This window comes from Coturnix japonica, chromosome 1, assembly GCF_001577835.2.
Source record: "Coturnix japonica isolate 7356 chromosome 1, Coturnix japonica 2.1, whole genome shotgun sequence".
Classification (NCBI taxonomy): Eukaryota; Metazoa; Chordata; class Aves; order Galliformes; family Phasianidae; genus Coturnix; species Coturnix japonica.
The window spans coordinates 155,656,631-155,678,257 of record NC_029516.1 but is presented as its reverse complement, the minus strand read 5'-3'; the positions used below and the strand labels follow the sequence as shown (position 1 = coordinate 155,678,257).

At 41.2% G+C, this 21,627-nt stretch overlaps 1 protein-coding gene across 4 annotated transcripts in view; it reads right to left on the bottom strand.

The window, feature by feature from the left end:
- STARD13 (StAR related lipid transfer domain containing 13) overlaps positions 1-21,627 on the bottom strand; it is a 269,538-nt gene that overhangs the window by 200,880 nt on the left and 47,031 nt on the right. For all 4 annotated transcript variants that reach the window (XM_015852033.2, XM_015852032.2, XM_015852034.2 and 1 more), the window contains one exon: positions 3,822-3,968. In XM_015852033.2, coding sequence (XP_015707519.1) covers positions 3,822-3,968 — 147 coding nt within the window. The remainder of the gene's footprint in view (positions 1-3,821; positions 3,969-21,627) is intronic.

Sequence of the window (21,627 nt, the reverse complement as noted above, 5' to 3'; positions counted from 1 at the left end):
ATGAAACAGACTTTTTACCTCAGTCTTTTTTACATCATTTTTACATCTTGAGGTAAAGAGGCTCCCTGAACAGCTAGTAGGTAGAACTGGAGAGTTAACAGATATACATCTTCCTGAATATCAAGGAAGTGAATAACCATTAGAGAATATATGATTTTATTTATTTAAAACTGTCTTTTCACCAAAATTCATGATTCTATGTTCTTTTACCTAACTCAATTGAAGATCCAAACTTACATACTCTGAACCTTCCAAATCCCCTTTTCCTTTTTCCCCCAGGTCCTGGGAGGTTTTACTTAATTGCTTTACTTCCACACAAATTTTTAAAAGTGAAATTTTCTAAAATAGGACTTAGATTTATATATATTTATATGTGTGTGTGTGTGTGTGTGTGTATGCATAGGACCAGTGTGTATCTGGTCACACTAAATTCAATACCAAGAAGAGATCTTGCACAGCATTCTCCCACGTATACTAATTTGTCTCAAAGAAAGACAATGAGGTGTGTGAACAAGGAGCAAGCTAAACTGTGATCCAACAGGGATTGTGTTGGGATCAATCAGAGAACTGCAGGATCATGGGTACACTACAGAGCAGCTCTGGGCTGTAATTTGCAGTCAAAATCAGCCCATTTGCTGACAAGAAAACATTCTTGCTGCTGGTCTATAACTGCATGGTTCCCAGCTAGAATATTCTTCAGACTTTAATGAGAAGGCTTTGAATAGCTGACAACATGCAGCCCAAAAATGTTTGTAGATAATATATTATTACAACATAATTGAGAGGATGTGTAAGTTATGTTTTGTTCAATGAGAGTCATCTCTCTAACATTAGAGAAGGTAACTGTAATCAAACAAAATTTCTGTGTCACTTTCTATGAATGATGAATGACTAAAACTAAGAAATGATATTTCAATTCTTCATATCCACTGGTTTTGTTTGTTTGCTTGTTTTCTGCACTGAAAATGAGTGTTAGACATAAAATGTAAATGAAAGAAATTTATCAAATAGGTGAAACGTTGCTTACAACAAGGTTGTTTTCTCTGTTGAGGAAATTATTTACTCAGAGGGTGCTGAGGCACTGGACAGGCTGTCATGAACAGGTGAAAAATTCATCAGTAGAAAATATACTGACTCATTAAATAAACCCAGTGATTAAGCTATGAATGTATACCTCAGATATAATATTTGCCATGCTAAACAAATATAGTCATCTTTTTAATTTTGCCCACACCAAAGAGGCCAATTCTGGGAGCAACAGTGCCAGCAAACACTTTGCCACATATGTAGTATTCACCTACTTCTGAGAACTTGGATCTGCAAGTAGGCCTTGCATTTGCGAATGCTTCTCCTCAGATCTCTTTCCAATCATTGTTTCTCATTTCAATTTCTACTTCAGATAGGGAAAATAGGATAAAAACAAATGAAGAACTCGTAACTAATAACATAGTTGCTATTAAACATATGTTTGAAATAGACCTTCTTCCTATTCGAGTTTCATTGTGAATAAAGAGTAAAACATCTGACGGAACAAATTTTATGTTATATAAGGAAATATGGACCAAGAGAGATGGATTGATAAAAGTTGTTTATGTAACCTGTACAAAACCTCTAGGTTTGTTTTCTTTTTTCCTTGCTGTAACTGTTGTTTTGAGATTTCTCAAATTCAATTTTTTTCATATTAAACTCACGGAGAGGTTTAGCAGTAGTTTAGCAGTAGTTAGACCAATTACCAAGTGACACCAAGGTGGTAGCGTGGTAAAATGGCGATTTATTGAAGCACACACGACCTTATATAACCTACGTCCACTTCGTCTACGCCTACTGTGTTACACGTAGCAAGATTCTTCCAGAATATGGGGAAGGGCCTGTCACGTCACAGCCCGATAACATCCCCGTATTTCGCCTAATACAACAATCACAGAATTGTAGGGATTGAAACGGACCTCTGGAGGTCATCTAGTCTGTCTTCCAAGCAGGTTCCCTAGGTTAAACACAAAAGCATCCAGGTGGGTTTTGAATACTGCACAAGAAGATTCCACCAGTTTTCTTGGCAATTTGTTCCATCAGCTCTCTTGGCAGCTTGTTTCAGTTCTCCACCACTTTCACAGTAAAAAAAGTTTCTTTTCAGATGTTTATATAGAATTCCATGTGTTCCAGTTCATGCTCATTGCCCTTTGTCCAGTCATTGGGCATCACCAAAAAGAACATGGGCCCATTCTCTTGACTCTCAACCATGAGACATTTATAAGCATGTGTTGATAAAATCCCATCCCAGTCCTCTCCACGTTGAACAGCCCCAGGTCTCTCAGCCTTTCCTCATAAAGGAAATGCTGGAGGACTTTAACCACCTTTGTAGCCTCCACTTCCCTGTCTTGAACTGAGGAGCCAGACCTGGACACAATACTTCACATACGGCTTCACCAGATCAGACAAACTCCCTCAAACTGCTGGCCATGCCAGGGTACATTTACCTTCTTGGCCACAATGGCACTAAGGTCAACTCACTCTCAGGTGTTAAAATTAGGGCAGATGATTCACTTAGAAATTATTTGATTACAAATACCTTTGCCTAACATAAACTGGCTTTTGCCTTAGGAGAACAGACACAGTCATAAAGTCACAGGTCTCTGGATCACCAGTTAACAAAATCTGACTGGCTCACAAAGGGAAGTGCATGAACTCTGGTAGCTTGGATCTCTCTTTCAGGCAGAAAAGCTGAATACATTGCCATGGCATTTTGACAGAAGCCACTGAGCAGTTTCCTACAAGAACACAGGATATTGTCCATTAACAGATGGGCAAGCTGAGATAAGGGAGAGATGAAATGAATTTAGCTGGAAAAAGCTGGTTCTGACTTACAAAAGAAAGAAATGAGGGACAAGCACGACAATTTTCTAACACTGTCACTGCAGAATATGGAAAAGCATACTGCAAATACAGCACTGAAAGATGCCGGATTCTGAACTTCCCAGCTTGAGGGACACTGTGACCTGCACAGATGTTTACTTAGGGGATTTATTTTTACAAAACGTAGCAGCAGTGATGGGAAAAGCATTCAAACAAGCACAATTTCCAGGAATTTCATGCCAGCACCAACATGTGGAGCTGCAAATCCAAACAACTCTATCTTAAGAACTGATTTTAATCACGGGCTAAAGTAGAGAACAAACACTCCTACTTCTCACACTGTTCCTTCTCCAGTTACTCATTTCTGTAAAACCAAAAAACCAACCAACCAAAAATAAACGCAAACAACTTGTTTGTTAAAAAAATGCTCAAATTATATTATTTCTTCTTAATCCCATTTGCCTTCAAAATAAGAGCTTTGGTAACAGCCTTAATGGACAAAACTTGCCACCATAAAGTATCATTAAACACAGGAATGCATCTCTAAAACAAAAATTATTAATTTAACTCTTAATGAAGATACCTTGTATCTTCCTTGCTTTTGTGTCTTTACATAAATATTAAATGTGTAAATACACTGATATGGAACTTTCAATTTCACAGTATTCTACCTTAAGAAACTATGTCAAATGCAATCATCGAGAGCCACATTCCCCTTAAAAAGTAGCTTTAAAGGCTTTAGGCCATGTTGACAGAAAACCTACAAGTTAATTCCTGTAACACTTCATATATCTGACCCATAGCTGTCCAAGCAGCTCAGAATGTTTTGTTATTAAGTCAAAACTCCAACCTCCTTCATCCTTGAAACTAACCTCAACTTATCCAGAAACACAAGGAGATCTGAAAACTATTAATTGACCAATATCTGACAGTTAATGTTCGAAAATGTGTCTTATGACACACATTCTTACCAGTTGTTTGTGCCTTGCGGTAGAAAGAGTACTGGAGGGAGATGAGCTAGCACTCAGAGCTTCTTCAATATCTAAATTCAGCTGCTCCAGCTTCTTCATAAGACATGACATAGAGTCTGACCACTCCGATCTTTTTTCTAATTGGGTCTAAAAGAAATCAAATACACATTAAATCATAATGCATTCAAGCTTTTTGTGGCTTGAAGACTCATTTTGCTGTCTGGAAGAAAGCTAACAAGCATTTTCTGTCTATGGGTATCTTTCTCCATTTAGAAATCTTCAATTACCGCTCCACTTCTGTTGAAACATATTCATTGCTGCTCCCCATACTCAAGTGATCACACTCCACCTCTGCACATCTGAATGGCTTGCTAACACTACATGATGAGTGAATTATTGCCAGCTCAAACTAAGCATAACCAAGACCAAGAACCAAAATAACTTTAATGTCTTCTCTTTTGGCTGTTTCTATTTTAGCATCTTCATCAGTAAGGATCAGATACAATAATATTACATGACCATCATAAAAGCATCATTACAAGGGTCCACAATACCTGGTGGAAATAGAATAATATTGTTTTCCTTCTCACCTGACAAAACTTTGTGGAGTTTTGTTTCCTCATGAGGATTAAGAAAGCAGAACCCAAAGAAAACTGTAATTTGCTCACTATGGTAGAACAAAGCATTACAAATAGAATCCATGAGGCTCATCTCAGTATTATACTGACATAATATCTAATTTCTAATAGAACTGCATGTCTACACCACAATAACTACACATAAGCCCCCAGTCCTTCAGACACCTTGTCCCACGTGACCAACAGAAGCATGTTCCCTTCAGTAGGGCTGGCATTCTTTTAGCAGACATTCCTTTGAAAGACATTAAATTAAGTATTTTATTGTTAATTTTACAAACATTTCTGATTTTTTTTAATGAGCTCTAACTGAATATTCTTCCTGAAATACCATTAAAAAAGTTAACCTCTATTTCAGCTCTGTAGCTATTAAAATTATTTCAACATATTAGATGATTACTTCTCTGTGTCTTCCCAAATATCTTAAGGTAAAATACAGGGTGTTCCACAGAAAAATGAGTATCAAAGGACATTCAACATGTAGAATCCTTTCTTAGTGAGATGAACTTATATAGGAAATGTGTTGATGCACCTCTACAGCACTCATTTCTAAACAAGTTAAGGTTCTACATTGTCCTGTGGTTATACTTCCTTAAGAACTGATCTTTCCAATACTAAAGAACACTCAAAAAACATCCCCAAACTAACTCAGCAAAAATAAATCTGTCAAAAATAAATAGGAAGGCTCTGGTTCTCAAAGCTGTTAAAATGCAATTTAACAAAGGGAGCATGAAGAATGTAGTTTCTTAGCAGTGGTAAACAATTCCGGGGGAGCAATTACATACAAAAATGAATGTAATGTGTTTTGACTTCAGTGAGCTATGCAAAAATTGTATGTGGTAGGTTACAAACATAGAAAGTTGTATTAGGAGTTTTTAGTTTTCAGATCATTAAAAAATAGGAGAGATTTACACAAGTGCAAACTGTAATTTCAGTATTTCAGTGGTTGGGAGAAGCATCCCAATCACTGAGAATTTTCCATAAAAAAAATGCAAAGATGGAAAATCTTGGAGAGACTGAGAATGGCTTAAGAGTAATTCCAATGAAGATTCCAAGTGCATGTAATAATTCATGTATGAGATATAACGTTACAGTGAACAATACAGATCCATTGAGAGGCACATTCGGCTGTTGCCTTGACAAACATAACTACTGGACCAGTACTTTCAGCATTCATCAGTACTCTGCAGCACTTCTGAAGGAGTCATCTTCCCCTCTGTTTTTTTATATTTCTTCTTTTTCAGCAATGGAACTCATAGTTCCATGGTTATTTCTTAAAAATCCAAGTTCTGTAGAGTTTCCCCATACTATAACTCTCCTATTTTTCTCCATTAAGTTCCATCCTTTCTAGTTCAGTAAGATTCTATATTGTGTTTACCGAATCAAGGGGATGAGGAAAAAGATGGGTTTTCATTATCCTTCGAGATAAAGCTAAACGGGCCTACTTAACAAATACCATTGACTAATTGGAAATCCAGCACAAAAGTGCCACTTGGAATAAATGCTGATTGGCTACGTATTTCAAAGGTTGCCTGAAATTCCTGTTGAAACATGATGCTACTTACATTCAGAAATATACAGCTCACACAGTAGGACTTCCAACAAGAGAATAAATTCTGCCTAATCCATTCAGAAGGAACATAGCCCCTCAGTGTTTCGCCCCGGGAACCGGGTTGGATGCAATAGAAACACTCAGAATTTCAGAGTATCCTGTCCATGGCAACTGCAGAGGCGGTGGGGTCAGAGCACTGGAAGGTTTTGTATCTTGCCCGTCAGGAGGGAAAAAATGGGAGTCAAAAGTATCTAATAATGGTGTGCCTTTTTATTCAGTTTCTCTCCCTTAAAAAGTGCACAGGGAGAAAACTCCTTTCCTATACTTTCAAGGCCTCCTTTATTTGTTGGAGTCACTCACTGAGCATGGGAATACTGTCTGAAGAACCTGCAAAGTTTAGAGACAAAAATGCATTACAGGAATATTTTTTATATGTTACATGTTGGACAACTCCGGGCAGATAAACAGTACTAGAAAATAAGACCAAACAATCCCTTGTTAAATAAATGCTTTTTTCAAGGTAGAGTGACCTTGTCCATGAAGCCCATGATAGATTAAGCAGAGAATGACACGTTGGTCTTGAATGTGAACTGCTCTACCAAGTGGACTTCTCAAGTTCCATGTACTTTTATACACAATAAGAAGATGAAAAATATAAAACAAAGAAGTATTAATCCCTGTGCTAAATACATAACTAAGTGGCAAACACTTCCTTAAACTTCAAGCAGTTAATACTGCAGGTATTACACTTCAGATAGCTATTGACAAGACTCTTATAGTAAAGTCTAACTTAAAATCTAGTTATAGGTTGCTGGATCCTCCTGCAGTCACAACTACTTTTTGAACAGCAACCTCGAGGTTTTTGATGCACATACTTTCATAGCCAGAGTTTGGGTTCACATACATAGCTGATATTTCATTGCTACCAATAACAAACTACAAAGGTAAGAACTGTGTAAACGATAACAGTCCATCATCTAAACAATTATTTGTTCATTTCCTAGATTCAGAAGTAAATATATTACATTCAACTATTTGTGTCTTTTAGGACCAAAGGCTTCTGCACTCTGTTTCTCAGCTTTCAAGTGATCTTCACTGATCTTATTCAGCAAAAACGTCTATGATAAAAGGCATATCTGTTTCAATGTTTTGCTCATGAAGCTTGTTGCAATAGGCGTAATAGCTGACAGCAAATCTAAATTTAAACTGAAAGAATGTGGCAAAAATGAACAAGTCCATATAGAACACTCGGGGGTCAGGGTTAACCTCGCTGCCAGACCTCACCATATACTGGAAGCAGCAGGGCTTCCAAGGGAAGGGCTATGAGAAAATTACACAACTCTAAATTTAATCTGATAACATGTGGCTTTTGCCTCAGATCCATTCAATAGGCCCAATTGTTCTGATAATTAATGCATTGTAAAACTTGCAGTGATAAATTACTAACCTCTACATATAAAAATACCAGCGCTGTTTAACCCTCCTCCCTAACGTTAAATCAGTTTAGATAAAATTCTCTCTGATGTACAGGCTAGATCCACAAAGAATGATTTTGTGGAAGAATTGCAGAGACCAAATACCACATTTCGCTCTCACCGCACTGATGGGGCTCCTCTGTTCTCAAAAGAAGTTCTGTATAAAAGGTCACAACCACTGGTGGCTTTGCCTACAGGGGCTGGGGAAGGAAGCCAGATTGGAACAGTATAAATAATCTTTCAGAAAAAAAAAGAAGCGTGTAGAATACAAAGGACTCTTATTCTCAACATAGGCTTATGTATGCCTTCTATATTGAAGATTAAATATTACAAAGGGAATTTGCTTTGTATCTCACTATAGCATTGCTTAAATATTTACAGAGCCTTTATTCTATGGACAACCGTGTGCCACCTTCCTCCCGGAAGGCAGGTAAATAAACACTGCAGTTAGCAGCCTTTCTACTTCTAACAATAATAACGCTAACTATCAGAAATGGCCAGAGAAAGTCTCTTCAGCTTCTCTCAGTGATTTGGATGAAGGGATTGGATGGGCCCTCAGTAAGTTTGCAGGTGACACCAAGTTGGGAGGAAACATTAACCTGCTTGAGAGTGGGAAGGCCCTGAAAAGGGACCTGGACATGCTGGATCACTGGGCTGAGGCCAATGAGCTGAAGGACAAGAAGAACATATACCAGGTCTGACACTTTACTCACAATAACACCAGGCAATGTTGCAGGCTTGGGACAGAGTGGCTGGAAGACTGTGAGGAGGAAGAGGATCTGGGGATGTCAGTTGATGGCTGGCTGAATGTGAGCCAGCAGTATGTCCAGGAAGCCAAGAAGGCCAATGGCATTCTGGCCTGTATCAGAAATAGTGCAGCCAGCAGGGACAGGGAGGTGACTGTCCCTCTGTACTCAGCTCTAGTGAGGCTTACCCAGAGTAAATGTAGAACTTATAGATGCAATTTGGTGAGCATGGCAGTAGTAGGATTATGGTTGAACAAGACAATCTTAGAAGTCTCTTCCAAGCTTAATGGTTCTATAATTTTACGACTCTCATTTAAAAATTGACAGCGTATAATGTCATGTAGTTACTTATAACAAAATAAATAAATAAATAATAATAAAAAAAATCCAATTCAGCTTTGCTCAAATGATTTAAAACCCTATTTTTATTTTATTTTATTTTATTTTTTTTTCAATATCCCAGTTCTAACTCCTTCTAACAAATAATGGTGTCAGGAAACACCAAATTTCACAAGCAGGCTGTCTGAGCAGCCCGCACTGCTGACACAAACCACAGAACCCGCACCAGACAAACTGTCTTAATTGACATCTGCTCCTATTTCAGCATACAAACTTATCATCTTGGGTTATCCCATCTTCAGCTGCTCAGAACAGATGACAGTTCATCATTTATCTACCCTACCACTTCCTTCCCTGAAAGAGGTGAGGCAGTGAACTGTATTTCTTGCAACCCAAATGCGCCTGCTGTATTGCAGTAGTCAAATTCTTCACCCGCTCATTTGCATTGGGCTTGGCCCCTTCTGCAACTGTGGCTTTATCTGAATATCACAACCAGTGATCGTGAGCATCAAAACAGTTCACATACATAGGTATTTAGAGATTAATTTAACTTCACTAAACATTATTAACTTCAAAATATTGTAACTCATACTATGAAAAACTAACTAACTCATAGAATCACAGAATCATAGAATCACAGAATGTCCTGGGTTGAAAAGGATCACAATAATCATATAGTTTCAACCCCCCTGCTATGTGCAGAGTTGCCAACCTCCAGACCAGGCTGCCCAGAGCCACATCCAGCCTGGCCTTGAATGCCTCCAAGGATGGGGCATCCACAACCTCCTTGGGCAACCTGTTCCAGTGCATCACCACCCTCTGGGTGAAAATCTTCCTCCTCATATCTAACCTAAACCTCCCCTGTCTCCATTCCCCCTTATCCTATCACTAGCCTGTTTATAGCTTCCTGCAGTGTATCTTGACACTGTTTGAGAATGGGTTTCACAAAAGCCAAAAGGTCTCATATCACTAAATACATAAGTTATAAAATGTAAGAAGTAATGTATAGCATTCTGAGTTGCACTTACAAGCTATCTTTTCTGAGGCCATCTGTTCTCTTATTTTTATTTTTTAACGTGTATCTTTTAATAAACCATCAGGATGTAGAAGAGTTTGGCTTAGCCCCATCTTTTGCCTAATGCATTTTATATCCAACATTTTAAAAATAAGCAGAGAGAAGAACAGTGTAATTTTAATCCTGGCTGTGCAAGAAGTTCCTCCTCTTTTCTTTTTCCAGACAAAGTGGAAACAAACACAATAAACTTCTTTACTGGTTATAGCACCTAGACTGATGGGAACAGAGCAGAAGAGTTTTCACTTTGGTAAGACACGTATGCTGGTATTCCCTGTCCTACAAACAAGACATAATTCCCAAGCTACATAGAAGAGATGTTCCCATCACACATGTCTTTTATTTGTCCAACAGGTCTTTAACTATTTTTGCACAGAGGTACAAAAGAACCTACGCCCATAAACATTTATAATCATAGAATTACCCAGGCTGGAAAAGACCTTGAAGATCATCAAGTCCAACCACAGCCTAACCATAGTACCCGAACTCTAACAACCCTCTGCTAAATCATATCCCTGAGCACCACATCCAAACGGCTCCTAAACACATCCAGGGATGGAGATTCAACCACCTCCCTGGGGAGCCTATTCCAGTACTTAACTACCCTTTCTGTAAAGAAGTGTTTCCTAATATCCAACCTAAACTTGCCCTGGCGCAACTTGAGGCCATAATCAGAAACTCTTGCAGGAGGTTCAAAGACATGAGCCTTTATTTTCAAGCAGTTGAGAAATCTGAACTCTTCAGAGGAAGATAAACCATTACATCCTGGAAGACAGAAATACAGCACTTCCTTTTACACGTAAAGCAGCAGCCACCACTGCATTTCTGAAGAGATTCACCTTGAACAGTCAGGTGATGTCAGACATAAATCCCGTAAAGGGTAAAGTAAACTTTGGGAAAAGTCAATGTCTTAGTTTTGGCTGGGATGGAATTGTTTCCTATGATGCCACATTTTGGTTCTAGGAGAAAAACAATGCTGATAACACAGTCATGTTTACAGTTGCTGTTAAGCAGTGTTGTACAGAGCCAAGGCCTTCGCAGGGAAGGGCCCAAGGAGCTGGGAGAGAACAGAATGAGGACAGCTGACTTACAGTGACCAAAGGGATATTCTATACCAGATAACATCATGGGGAAGGAGTTCTGAAGGGGATGGAAGTTCATCTTCCACTTCTGCTTGCTGGGCATTGGTTGGGGGGTGGTGAGCACATGCATCACTTCTTATATACATTCACATATATATATATTTAGTCATAACTATTATCCTTTTTCTTTTCTCTATCTTAGTAAATAGTTTTATCTCAACCCATGATTTCTACTCTTTTTCCATTCATTGCCCCATCCCACTGGGAGGGGGGGAAAGTTCACTACTTATACAACAGTAACTATAACTAGCAAAACAGCTGAATTAAGCAAGGATTTGTCTACTTGCTCCATACACCCAGCTCCAGCACCCCCTTCCCCCAATAAAACCACAAAATCAGGGTAGAAATAATGCTCTTTCAAAATAATAGTAATAAGAAATGTATGTCTTGAAATGGTTGAATGTTTCTGTGCATTTCCATCATGTATAGTTGATTTATAGATAGAATTGCTGGAGTTGGAAGGGACCTTTAAAGGTCATTAAGTGGAGTTGGGACAGGCCTGACTGCACCAGCAGCTCCTGCAGCCCTTCACACACACACACACTCCGCCCAACCCACTCACAGGCAGCACAAAGACTTCTCCACAAACCATACAGCACAGAAAGAACAAAGAACCGATTTTACACTTCAGATAAAAAGCAATTTATTAACACTATGAAGCACAGGCCGCCAGATTTCACACAGGTCCCCCCAGTATCTAGCTCTTAACAATTAATTTTACTACAATATACTTAAAAACAGATCTCCTTTCCCCATCCCTTGCACAGGGAAGCTGTATCCTAACAGTAACGACGGCCTGAGGGCTGAGAGCCAAACGGGGCTGAAGGCAGCGAGGCAGGAGGGCCCAGAGGACGCCGTGAGGAGAGCGCTCAGCCCCTCCCCCTCACAGCCGCCATGCTGGCAGCGACACCGCCGTCCGCCCGCGACACAGAGAAGAGACGCGGATGGCCCGGGCCGTGGCTGCGTGAAAGCAAAATGGCGGCGAGGGGCAGCTGAGAGGCCGCCCGCCCCGCTGTGAGGCTTCCCGCCCTCCCGCCAACAATGGCCGCCGCCCGCGCGCAGCCACAACCCACCCCGCGCTGTGGGGAAGGACGGGGGAGGGAAGGACGGGCCGGGCGCGGCCCAGCCCCGACCAGCGCCCCGGCTCAGCGCGCACGCGCTGCCGTGACGTGTCCGGCGGGTGGAGGCGGTTGTCGGCTCGCGGGGCTGCAGCGCCACCTGGCGGCCGGAGGCGGAGGGCGGCGGAGGGCGGCGGCGGCCCGCGAGCGCGCCCTGACGTCCCGAGCGAGAAGCGCGCTCCCGGTGCCGGCTGGACAAGGGCTTGGCCATGAGAGGGGATTTCGCTGTGTGCCCGTTCGTGGGCCTAGAGAGAGCCGATGGCCTCTGCCTGCCCCTGCCCAGCAGCCGGTTGCCGCCCTGAGGCAGATAAGGGCTGGGTTGCAGGCAGTGCCCAGCTGGGCCAGCAGGGGGCGAGGCTGAGCGCCGCAGACGGGCTCCAGCCCCGCTGTACTCGGGGCTGTGAGGAGTCGGGGCGGCTTGTCGGGCTGCCCGCGCCTCACCCTCACTGGTCACACAGAATCACAGAATGACCCGGGTTGGAAGGGACCTCAAGGATCATGTGGTCGTGATATGGAAGGCCAAAAAAGCTCCTTCCTAACGTGGCTCATAAAGGCTTGTAGGCTTGTTCAGCCTGGAGAAGAGAAGGCTGCGGGGTGACCTCATTGCAGCCTTTCAATACCTGAAGGGAACCTACACCCAGGAGGGGAGTAAACTCTTTGAAAGGGCTGACAATAGCAGGACACGGGGAAATGGTTTTAAGTTGAAAGAGGGAAGATTTAGGTTGGATGTTAGGGGAAGTTCTTCACTAGGAGAGTGGTTAGGCCCTGGAACAGGCTGCCCAGGGAGGTTGTGGATGCCCCGTCCTTGGAGGTGTTCAAGGCCAGGTTGGACGGGGCCCTGGGCAACCTGATCTAGTAAAGGTGTATGTTTGGTGGTCCTGCCAGGCAGGGGGGTTGGAACTACATGATCCTTGAGGTCCTTTCCAACCCAGGCCATTCTGTGGTTCTGTGTGGCTCTTCCATAGAGCTGTGCGTCGGTTTCCCGAGCAAGACCTGCTTCATACAGAGCTCAGCGGAGCTATTGCTGATGCCTTTCCTCAACATCCCATCTGGATTAGAAGACACTTAATCTGAACAGTGATCTTCAGAAGTATTTCTGCAGTATATATGCTGATGCTAAGGTAGTCTGTCTAAGTTCAAAGCTTGTTCCTGTCATTCAAGCACTAAGAATGGAAAACAGCACATAACAACTATATAGATACATGTCTGAATAGTCCGTACACAGGCAATCCACAGCTCTGCTGTAAATAAGACGTTAGAATCATATAATCATAAAATCACAGTATGACAGGTTGGGAGGGACATTAAAGATCATCAGGCTCCAACCCTGGGTGGTGGACAGGACTGCAACCCACCAGATCAGACTGCACAGGATCCCATCCTTGTTGGCTGTGAGAACCTGGAGGGATGAGGCATCCACAGCCTCTTTGGGCAGCCTGTGCCAGGGCCTCACCACCCTCTGAGTAAAGTATTTCCTTCTGACATCTAACCTTGATAAACTCTCTTGTTAGTCTAAAACCACTGTCCATTCACTATCACCCTTGTCCATTCACTATCAGACCATGTAAAAAACCTCTCCTGTTTATATAACAGGACTCCCTCCTGTTTATAAACTCAAGTACTGGAGGGTTGCAGTGAGATCTCTCCAAATCCTTCTCTGCAGCCTGAACAAGCCCATCTCCCTCAGCCCATCTTTGTAGGATAGGTGCTCTACCATCTGATCATACACATGGTCCTCCTCCAGACCTGCATCCTTCTGTGTGCTGGAGGCACAATACTCCAAATGAGGCCTCATGAGGGCAGAATGAATAACAGCGATGCAGTTGTGACTGATTCTGCTCAACTTCAGAAAATTCATGTTGAATTGCAGATCTGACTATAGTGCCTTGGTTTCAATGCTCTTCTATGAATAGCAACATCAAAATGGACCATTTCAGACAACCATACATATAAAATTCATATAAATCCTAATATCTAGGCAAAATTGGCTGGCAGAGGAACAGTGCTACATTTGATATCAGAAGCTTGCTTGAACCGTTTGATTTGGTGCAGTTTACCTCAGTACAGGTACTTTCTTTTGCTAGTGTTAAGACAGAGCTCTACTTCAAGTGAGATAAAAAATTAATCAGACTCCTAAGTTTCGGTATAGGTCAAGAAATGAGTGACTAAATAGAGCATTTTCAGAAGGATTTAAGATTTGCTTCTTGGTCTGGCATATTAAAATGAGCCTGACCTGGCAGACTGGAGTGTTTCATTTCTTAATCTTTCTGGTAATACAAAAAGTTTCTTTTTCAAAGTCTTTTATATTTGGGGGCATGCACAGAAGGGACATTGAGGAGGGAGGGAGGAAGAACAAAAATCCTGGACTCTGGAAGCCAAATTCAGGCCACAACCACAGTTCCTTCAGCTAACAGCAATGAAACCTGGTAAAGCTTCCGATCCAGATTTGGAGGCTCAGCCTTGGCACCACAACACAAATGGCAACGAGGAGAATCTAGTAGAACCAAAACTCAAGGCTGCGAAGCCTAAAAACAGTACAGCTCCTACTGCCAGGGGATCTTAATTTTAATTGTGGTCTTCTGTCATTTGGTTCAACACAGATGATGATAAATAAACCCCCAGTTTATATTCTTCCATAGTAAATAAAACACAAACATACTGGAGCTTATCAGTCAAAATGCCTCATAAATCTGTTTCTCACTTCTGCAGACTTGGCTACTTTTTTTGTGTGTATGGGAAATCACTGAACCTCTGATTAATCAGCTGAGGCAAGTTTCAGGTCAGCTGTGGGAGAACAGGTGAGGGTAATTCAGCTGTGCTCCCGGAAGGGGCGGAGCCTGACCTCCTCTAGACCTCATTTAAGGGCTGACCACCAGCCTTTGGTGGAGGTTGTTTTAGTGTTTTTCAGCAGGCTGAAGGCCTTTATTGAGTGAGTCTTTCTTTTAAATAACCTTTTGGAATCTTTTCACCCCCTCTTTTGTACCATCTTTGCATTATTGTCACTATATATCACTGTACACTTGTGTTTTCTAATGACTATCTGGAGTGTTTATTATCTGAATTTATAGATTTAATTAAAATGTTAAATATATTTTTCCTCAGAGTTTCTTCCATCACATTATATTCACCCTTACATTTAAAGTAATTATGCTTTCATTATTTGTTTTCTGTTTATTTTTTTACCTGACATCATTAGAGGACAGGTCACATTGTTCTTTCTTGGTGCTTGTTCAACTGCTTAAGCATTTCACCCACTGCGTTTGAATGGAACTGTTCATATATAGTTTCATATGTATATTCATGGATAGTTTTGAGTCAGCTTGAAAGATGGGAAGAAATATCAGAAAAATCAAACTTCAAAATTTAATCATGTTTTCTGCCTGAATGGACAGAAGTGACTCAAGTGACTGCCTGATATAAGCTAAAGATGAGGAGGCATCAGCTCAAAGCACTCCTGAGCAGCTGCCGGTGAGTGTAAGAGTGCTGACTGGCCAGGCAGTGGAAAAACAGCTGTTGCCTGAGCACACAGTGTCAGAATCGCAGCAGGTCTGGAGGCATCCTTGGCAAAGGGAAATAGAGGAGATGTGGCCAAGTGTGGAGAAAGTAGAACCGTGGTGGAAAAACACTGAGAGATGGAGAATGGATGGCGAGCCTGGAGGCTACAGGAAACCAGGATTTGTTAGTACTGTGGAATACTACTGTGGTCATTTTTAATCTGAAAAACATTTGGGCGCAGTTCTTTACTTTTCTGAGACAATCTTGGTGATCACCTTGCAGTGATTAGATTCACTCTGTATAAACAGGAGGACAATATGTTTTCACTTCTATCCTGAGACACTTGATTTTATTAATGGCATTTTTTCCTTAACAAAGGGCTGTAAACCCCTGATCAAGAAACAGAATATATATATATATTTATATATTTATTCACTAGGGCCATTGGGCTGTTCAGTTCTTGTTTTATGACACCCAACCATACTCTCCTAACTAACAACCCTCTGCTAAATCATATCCCTGAGCACCACATCCAAACAGCTTTTAAACACAGCCAGGGATGGTGACTCAACCACCTCCCTGGGCAGCCTATTCCAGTGCTTAACCACCCTTTCTGTAAAGAAGTTTGTCCTGATATCCAACCTAAACTTACTCAATGTGGTATTCCAGTTATGCAGTTATCCCACCATGTTTCCATGATAGCAACAAGATCATAGTTTTCCAAGTGCACCATGGTTTCCAGCTCCTCCTGCTTATTTCCCACGTTGTGTGCATTGGTATAGAGGCACTTCAGCTGGGCTTTCAGATGCACTGCCTTCCTAGAGGAGCCCTCCCACAAACCTCTGGGACAAATCTGAGGTTTTCCTCCACTGTTTCCTAAAGTAACTGTTTCCCGGCTCTCTGTCACTCAGCAGTACACCACCCTCTCCAGAAGTTTTCATTTAAAGCCCTGGTGATGAGCCCAGCCAGTTTGTTGCATGGTATATTCTTGTCCCTCCTGGACAGTGGTGCTGCACCCCACACCAACCCTCCCAGTTAATCGAAGGTACATTTATGTTGTTTTAATGTTTTGTATCTATTGTTTTGAGATGGTTCCTGTGTGGCAGTATTTCAGTTACGAGAAGCTTGCCAAAATGACATAAAGACACTGATCACAGCAACAAATAAATCTTGTGAAAATCTTCAGAAAGGAGCGAGAGAAGTAAAGAGGTACATTTTTCCTTTCATTGTTTGATGTCTTTTAAATGCCTGCACTTAGTCAGACGGGTTCTCCCTCTGGAGGTCTTCAAAGACACTGGTGTCTTTTCCTCTGGCTGTATAAGGACTTCATGTGATTGATTTGACAGATTGCTTTTTGTCTATAATGTGGAAACTGGATACATTCCCTAACACCCAGATCCAGATAATATGTTGCTTGTGCCCAAACTCTGTGTTGAGAATTGCAACATTCCCACTCCTCCTTGTCCTCCACCCACATCCCCAGTTTGTCTGGGAAGGAAATGAAACTGAGAGAACAACAGGCCCAACATATGCTATATTGATGATCAGATACTTAAATATCTAAGTTTTTTGTTTTTCTTACATTGCAATAGTTATCTGCTGAAAGCTTTAAGAATTCTAACTACATTTTTTTCTTTCTGAGATCAAAATCAGAGTTGTACATACAATGTAAGTGTTCAAAATAGCTTTCAGAAACTTCACTATTCATATCGTAAACAGTTGCGAGAATTAAAGATAACATGGAGTATGTGGTAATATTGTATTACTACTGCAAAATGCCGACTTGCACATTTTGTTCCTCATGTACTTCTACTTTATGGAGACTTACTGCTTTAAATCATAAACTGAGAAACAGAACAGTGATTATAGATTTTAGCATCCCCTTTTTTATTTGGGGAAAGTGATATCAGTTAAAAACAGTAACACTTTACAAAGATCAGTTTGATCTAAGTTTTTATCTAATTGCCTTAGGCATCGTTCTTGGAGGAAAAGAAATTCTGTATCCCCGAAGGATGTAAGCGTATTGGTTATTCCATATAAATACTTCTGCGTAGCACAAAGGTTGGAGAATGTTGCTCAGGGCTCAAAAAATCACACAAGCTTTTCAGTCTTCTTTGAAAGAGCATGAGGGTCACTAAACAGCAACTGCTCTTGTCAGCTGAACAAGTTAAGAAGAGGCATCAGTAGCAACTACTTCTACAAACCTATTTTGTATTCACATGTACTTGGAGAATCATAGAATCACCAAGGTTGGAAAAGACCTAAAAGTTCATCCAGTCCAACCGTTCACCTGTTACCATCAGCTCCCACTAAACCATGTCCCTCAACACAACATCCAGTCGTTCCTTGAATACTTAATCCATATGAAAGATTTTAGCAAAATAAACCCCATCAACTGTGTTGATTGAAATACTGCTGACATAGCTGGCAGATAAATGAAAACAAGCAAGTCTCAACCTTTTTCAAGGTGGCTAGAAATTCAGCTCCAATTGTGTACTTCAAACAGTTTTAAACGGTGTATTTTTAAATTCAGGAGACTTCACAATAGCAATACCAAGCAACATTTTCCTATCAGAAAGCAGAGTAATGTAGAACTGCAGGTTTCTCCTTGCTGAGAAGTCTTATATGCTGTTAGCACTCGTGCTGTACCCCAGAGTGCCCAGGTATTAGTTGGAAGGATCACAGTCTGGGTTTTAAGATGCATCTAATTGTAAAAAATCAGATATTTGGTTTCAATTTTATTTTCTTTGGTGCATCAACTACATCTTCCTTCTTAATGTTGTTCCATTTTCAACCTCTTATTTGCTGCAGTCGCACACACATTTTAATTTGCATTGGAATTAAATGCTGATTGGTCTGGGCTGTTTGTGTGACCACAAACATGTGCAGTTACATCCTCTTATTTACATCCCCAGTTCCAGAAGGACTGGGATCTCCTAGAAGGAGTCCATCAGAGGGCCACAATGATGATAAAGGGCCTGGAGCATCACCTGTGTGAGGAAAGACTGAGCAACCCGCGTCTCTTCAGAATGGGGAAAGGAAGACTGAAGGAGGATCTGATTAATGTTTATAAATATTTAAATGGAAGTGGGAGACATTCTCAGTGGCGCACAGCAATAGGACAAGGCGCAGTGGCCTAAAACTTGAACACAGGAAGTTCTATATTAATGTGTGGAAGAAATTCCTAACGCTAAAGATGATGGAACACTGGAACAGGTTGCCCGGAGAGGTTGTGGGGTCTCCTTCTATGGAGATATTCAAGACCTGTCTGGACACCTACCTGTGTGACTGATTGTAAGGGGCCCTGCTTTAGCAAAGGGGTTGGACTCAATGAACTCCAGAGGTCCCTTTCAACTCCTGCAATTCTGTGATTCTGTGAAAAGCATTTTCTGGACACATAAAACACCCTTCTGCCATTACAAACAATGGAGTCTGGCCCTGCATGTTGGGAACACTGGAAGTTTCCCACTGGGGCTTTTGAATCCATTTGTCTATTTTAGCCATTTTTCGCTTTTCCTCAGTGGGATTATTTATCCCTGAAGATAAAACTGTTGAGTCCTTGCAGGGCTCTGATAAAACCTGAAAGCCTCCATTTTGTGTTCTGTGCAGTAGAGATCACACATTTATAAATCAATTGTGTGAGCTACATGATAGAATTTCAAATAAATATGGCCTATGGAATATTTTTGTATTCTAGAGGGAATCTTTTTGTTTTCTTTTGTTTAATTATCTTGTACCTTCCAAAAACAGTCCTTTTCCATGTATCTAATGGACCAGTTACTTGTTTTGTTTTAGTAAATCGAGATCACACACAGCAGATAAAAGTACAGCCTGGGGTGAGCTCTGAATCTTGTTGCTTAGCTGCACACTCAGGACAGGCACTGATCTTGGCCAGGCATATTCATAAAAAACATCTTGTTGCTAACTTCATGTTACTATCTAGGCTGGTCTGTTTATTCTTTCACCTGTTTATTGGCTTTGCATACTTTGTTCTTGGTCCTTGTGTATGCTGTATGTAGTACAGAATTATATAAATACAAGTCACAGTTTTATATTCCCTATCCCTATACAGGATTGGGGAGGAATGGCTGGAAAGCTGCCTGATGGAAAGGGACCTTGTACTGATGGACAGTCAGCTGCATATGAGCCAGCAGTGCGCCCAGGTGGCCAAGGCCAATGGCATCCTGGCTTGTACCAGGAATGGTGTAGGGAAATAATCCTGCCCCTGTACTCAGCCATGGTGAGGCCTCACCTCAAGTTCAGTTTTGGGCACCTCAGTACAAAAAGTACATGGAGGTGCTGGAGCAGGTCCAGAGAAGGGCAATGAGGCTTGTGAAGGGCTTTAAAAATATACCCTATGAGGAGAGGCTGAGGGAGCTGGGGCTGTTTAGTCTGTGGAAAAGGAGGCTGAAGGGAGACCTTATTGCTCTCTTCCAGTATCTGAAAGGTGCTTACAGTGAGAGTGGGGTTGGTCTCTTCTCACTGGTGACAGGTGACAGGGTGAGAGGAAATGGCCTTAACATGCACCAGGGTAAGTTTAGGTTGGATATCAGGAAAAACTTCTTTACAGAAAGGGTTGTTAAGCACTGGAATAGGCTGCCCAGGGAGGTGGTTGAGTCACCATCCCTGGATGTGTTTTAAAACCATTTGGATGTGGTGCTCAGGGACATGATTTAGCAGAGGGTTGATAGTAGGGTAATGTAGTTGGGTTGTGGTTGGTCTCGATGATCTTTAAGGTCTTTTCCAACCTGAGCAATTCAGTGATTCTATGATATTCTGTCACTATTTGGCAAGTTCAGCTGTTCTTTTGATATTTTCTTTCAAGTCAGTCAGTCCCTAAGCAAACTGCAAAGGCTTTTAGGGAATCCTCATTACAATCACTTAAATTTCACCATTATACAGTTTAAATAGGAACAGTAAATACTACAAAATGTACAGTAGATTATATAAAGCACGGCACTGAATACATCATTACGAAGATCAGACTAAGGCCAGGCAGCTTTTCTCTGAACACTCAGCATATGTAAGCTGTTCAATCTTTGGTGCTGAACAAAGAATCACAGACTTAGTTAAGCAGGAAAAAACCTTCAGAATCACCACATCAGGATCATCAACTAGATCTACCGAGTCCCACCGCTAAACCACGTCTCTTAGTTGCCACATCTATACATTTCTTATTCCAGACTCAATTTTTGAAATGTTGCATTAAAAGCCTAAATGAGAATTTTAGATACTGCAGAATCTTTCTGCAGAGAGAGTTGAATAATACAGTCCAACAGTTTAATAGATTTCACTGAAGGTAGTTTCTAGAAGAAAAATTGATTCAAATGCAGAAAAATGGCCACAATGTCTCATCCTTTTTATTTCTGGATTCCAAATGGATTCAGATGAGGTTTCCTTGAGGCTGGATTGCAAAGTTCTGAAATAATTCAAAACTAGGCAAAACTTTTTTGATGATGCACTCATTGTCCAGGAATCTGGGATAGGTAGGAACAGTCTATTTCCATTTTTATTGCAATATAAAATATTCAATAGTTGGAACGATTGTTAAGTAATGTCTTGAGAATGAAGACATTCTCTCCTATGGAAAGAAACTGATTTCCATAGGCCAAGTATGTCATAAAATCTCAGATCCATCACCCTAAAAATTCTATGAAGTCCACTGCATTTTAATACACACACACACACACACACACACACACACACACACACACATATATATATTTTAAGTTTCTCTGAATTTGTTTCAAGTCTGGACCTCAGTGTTGACACAGGTAGCTGGCTGTGTAATAGCTGAATATGTGGCATTACCAAAATGATGACATCTCCTGGCATGGTAAAATATATGATGGAGTCTGTGTTCCCAAAGCAGTACCCAGGTCTTTTCACAGAATCACAGAATTGTAGGGGTTGGAAGGGACCTCTAGAGATCATCAAGTCCAACCCCCCTGCCAAAGCAGGTTCCCTACACCACATCACACAGGAAGGCGTCCAGGCGGGTCTTGAATATCTCCAGAGAAGGAGACTCCACTACCTCCCTGGGCAGCCTGTTCCAGTGCTCCGTCACCCTCACCATAAAGAAGTTCTTTATATAGGTCTTTTGCAACAACAAGCTACCATTTAACTGGCATTTCACACGGAGAAGGTCTATCGCTAGAATATTGCTGATTTTATTAGCCAGGCATGTGTTATTGAGGCTTTGGAAACATTTTTGTGTATGAGGAAATTTGTA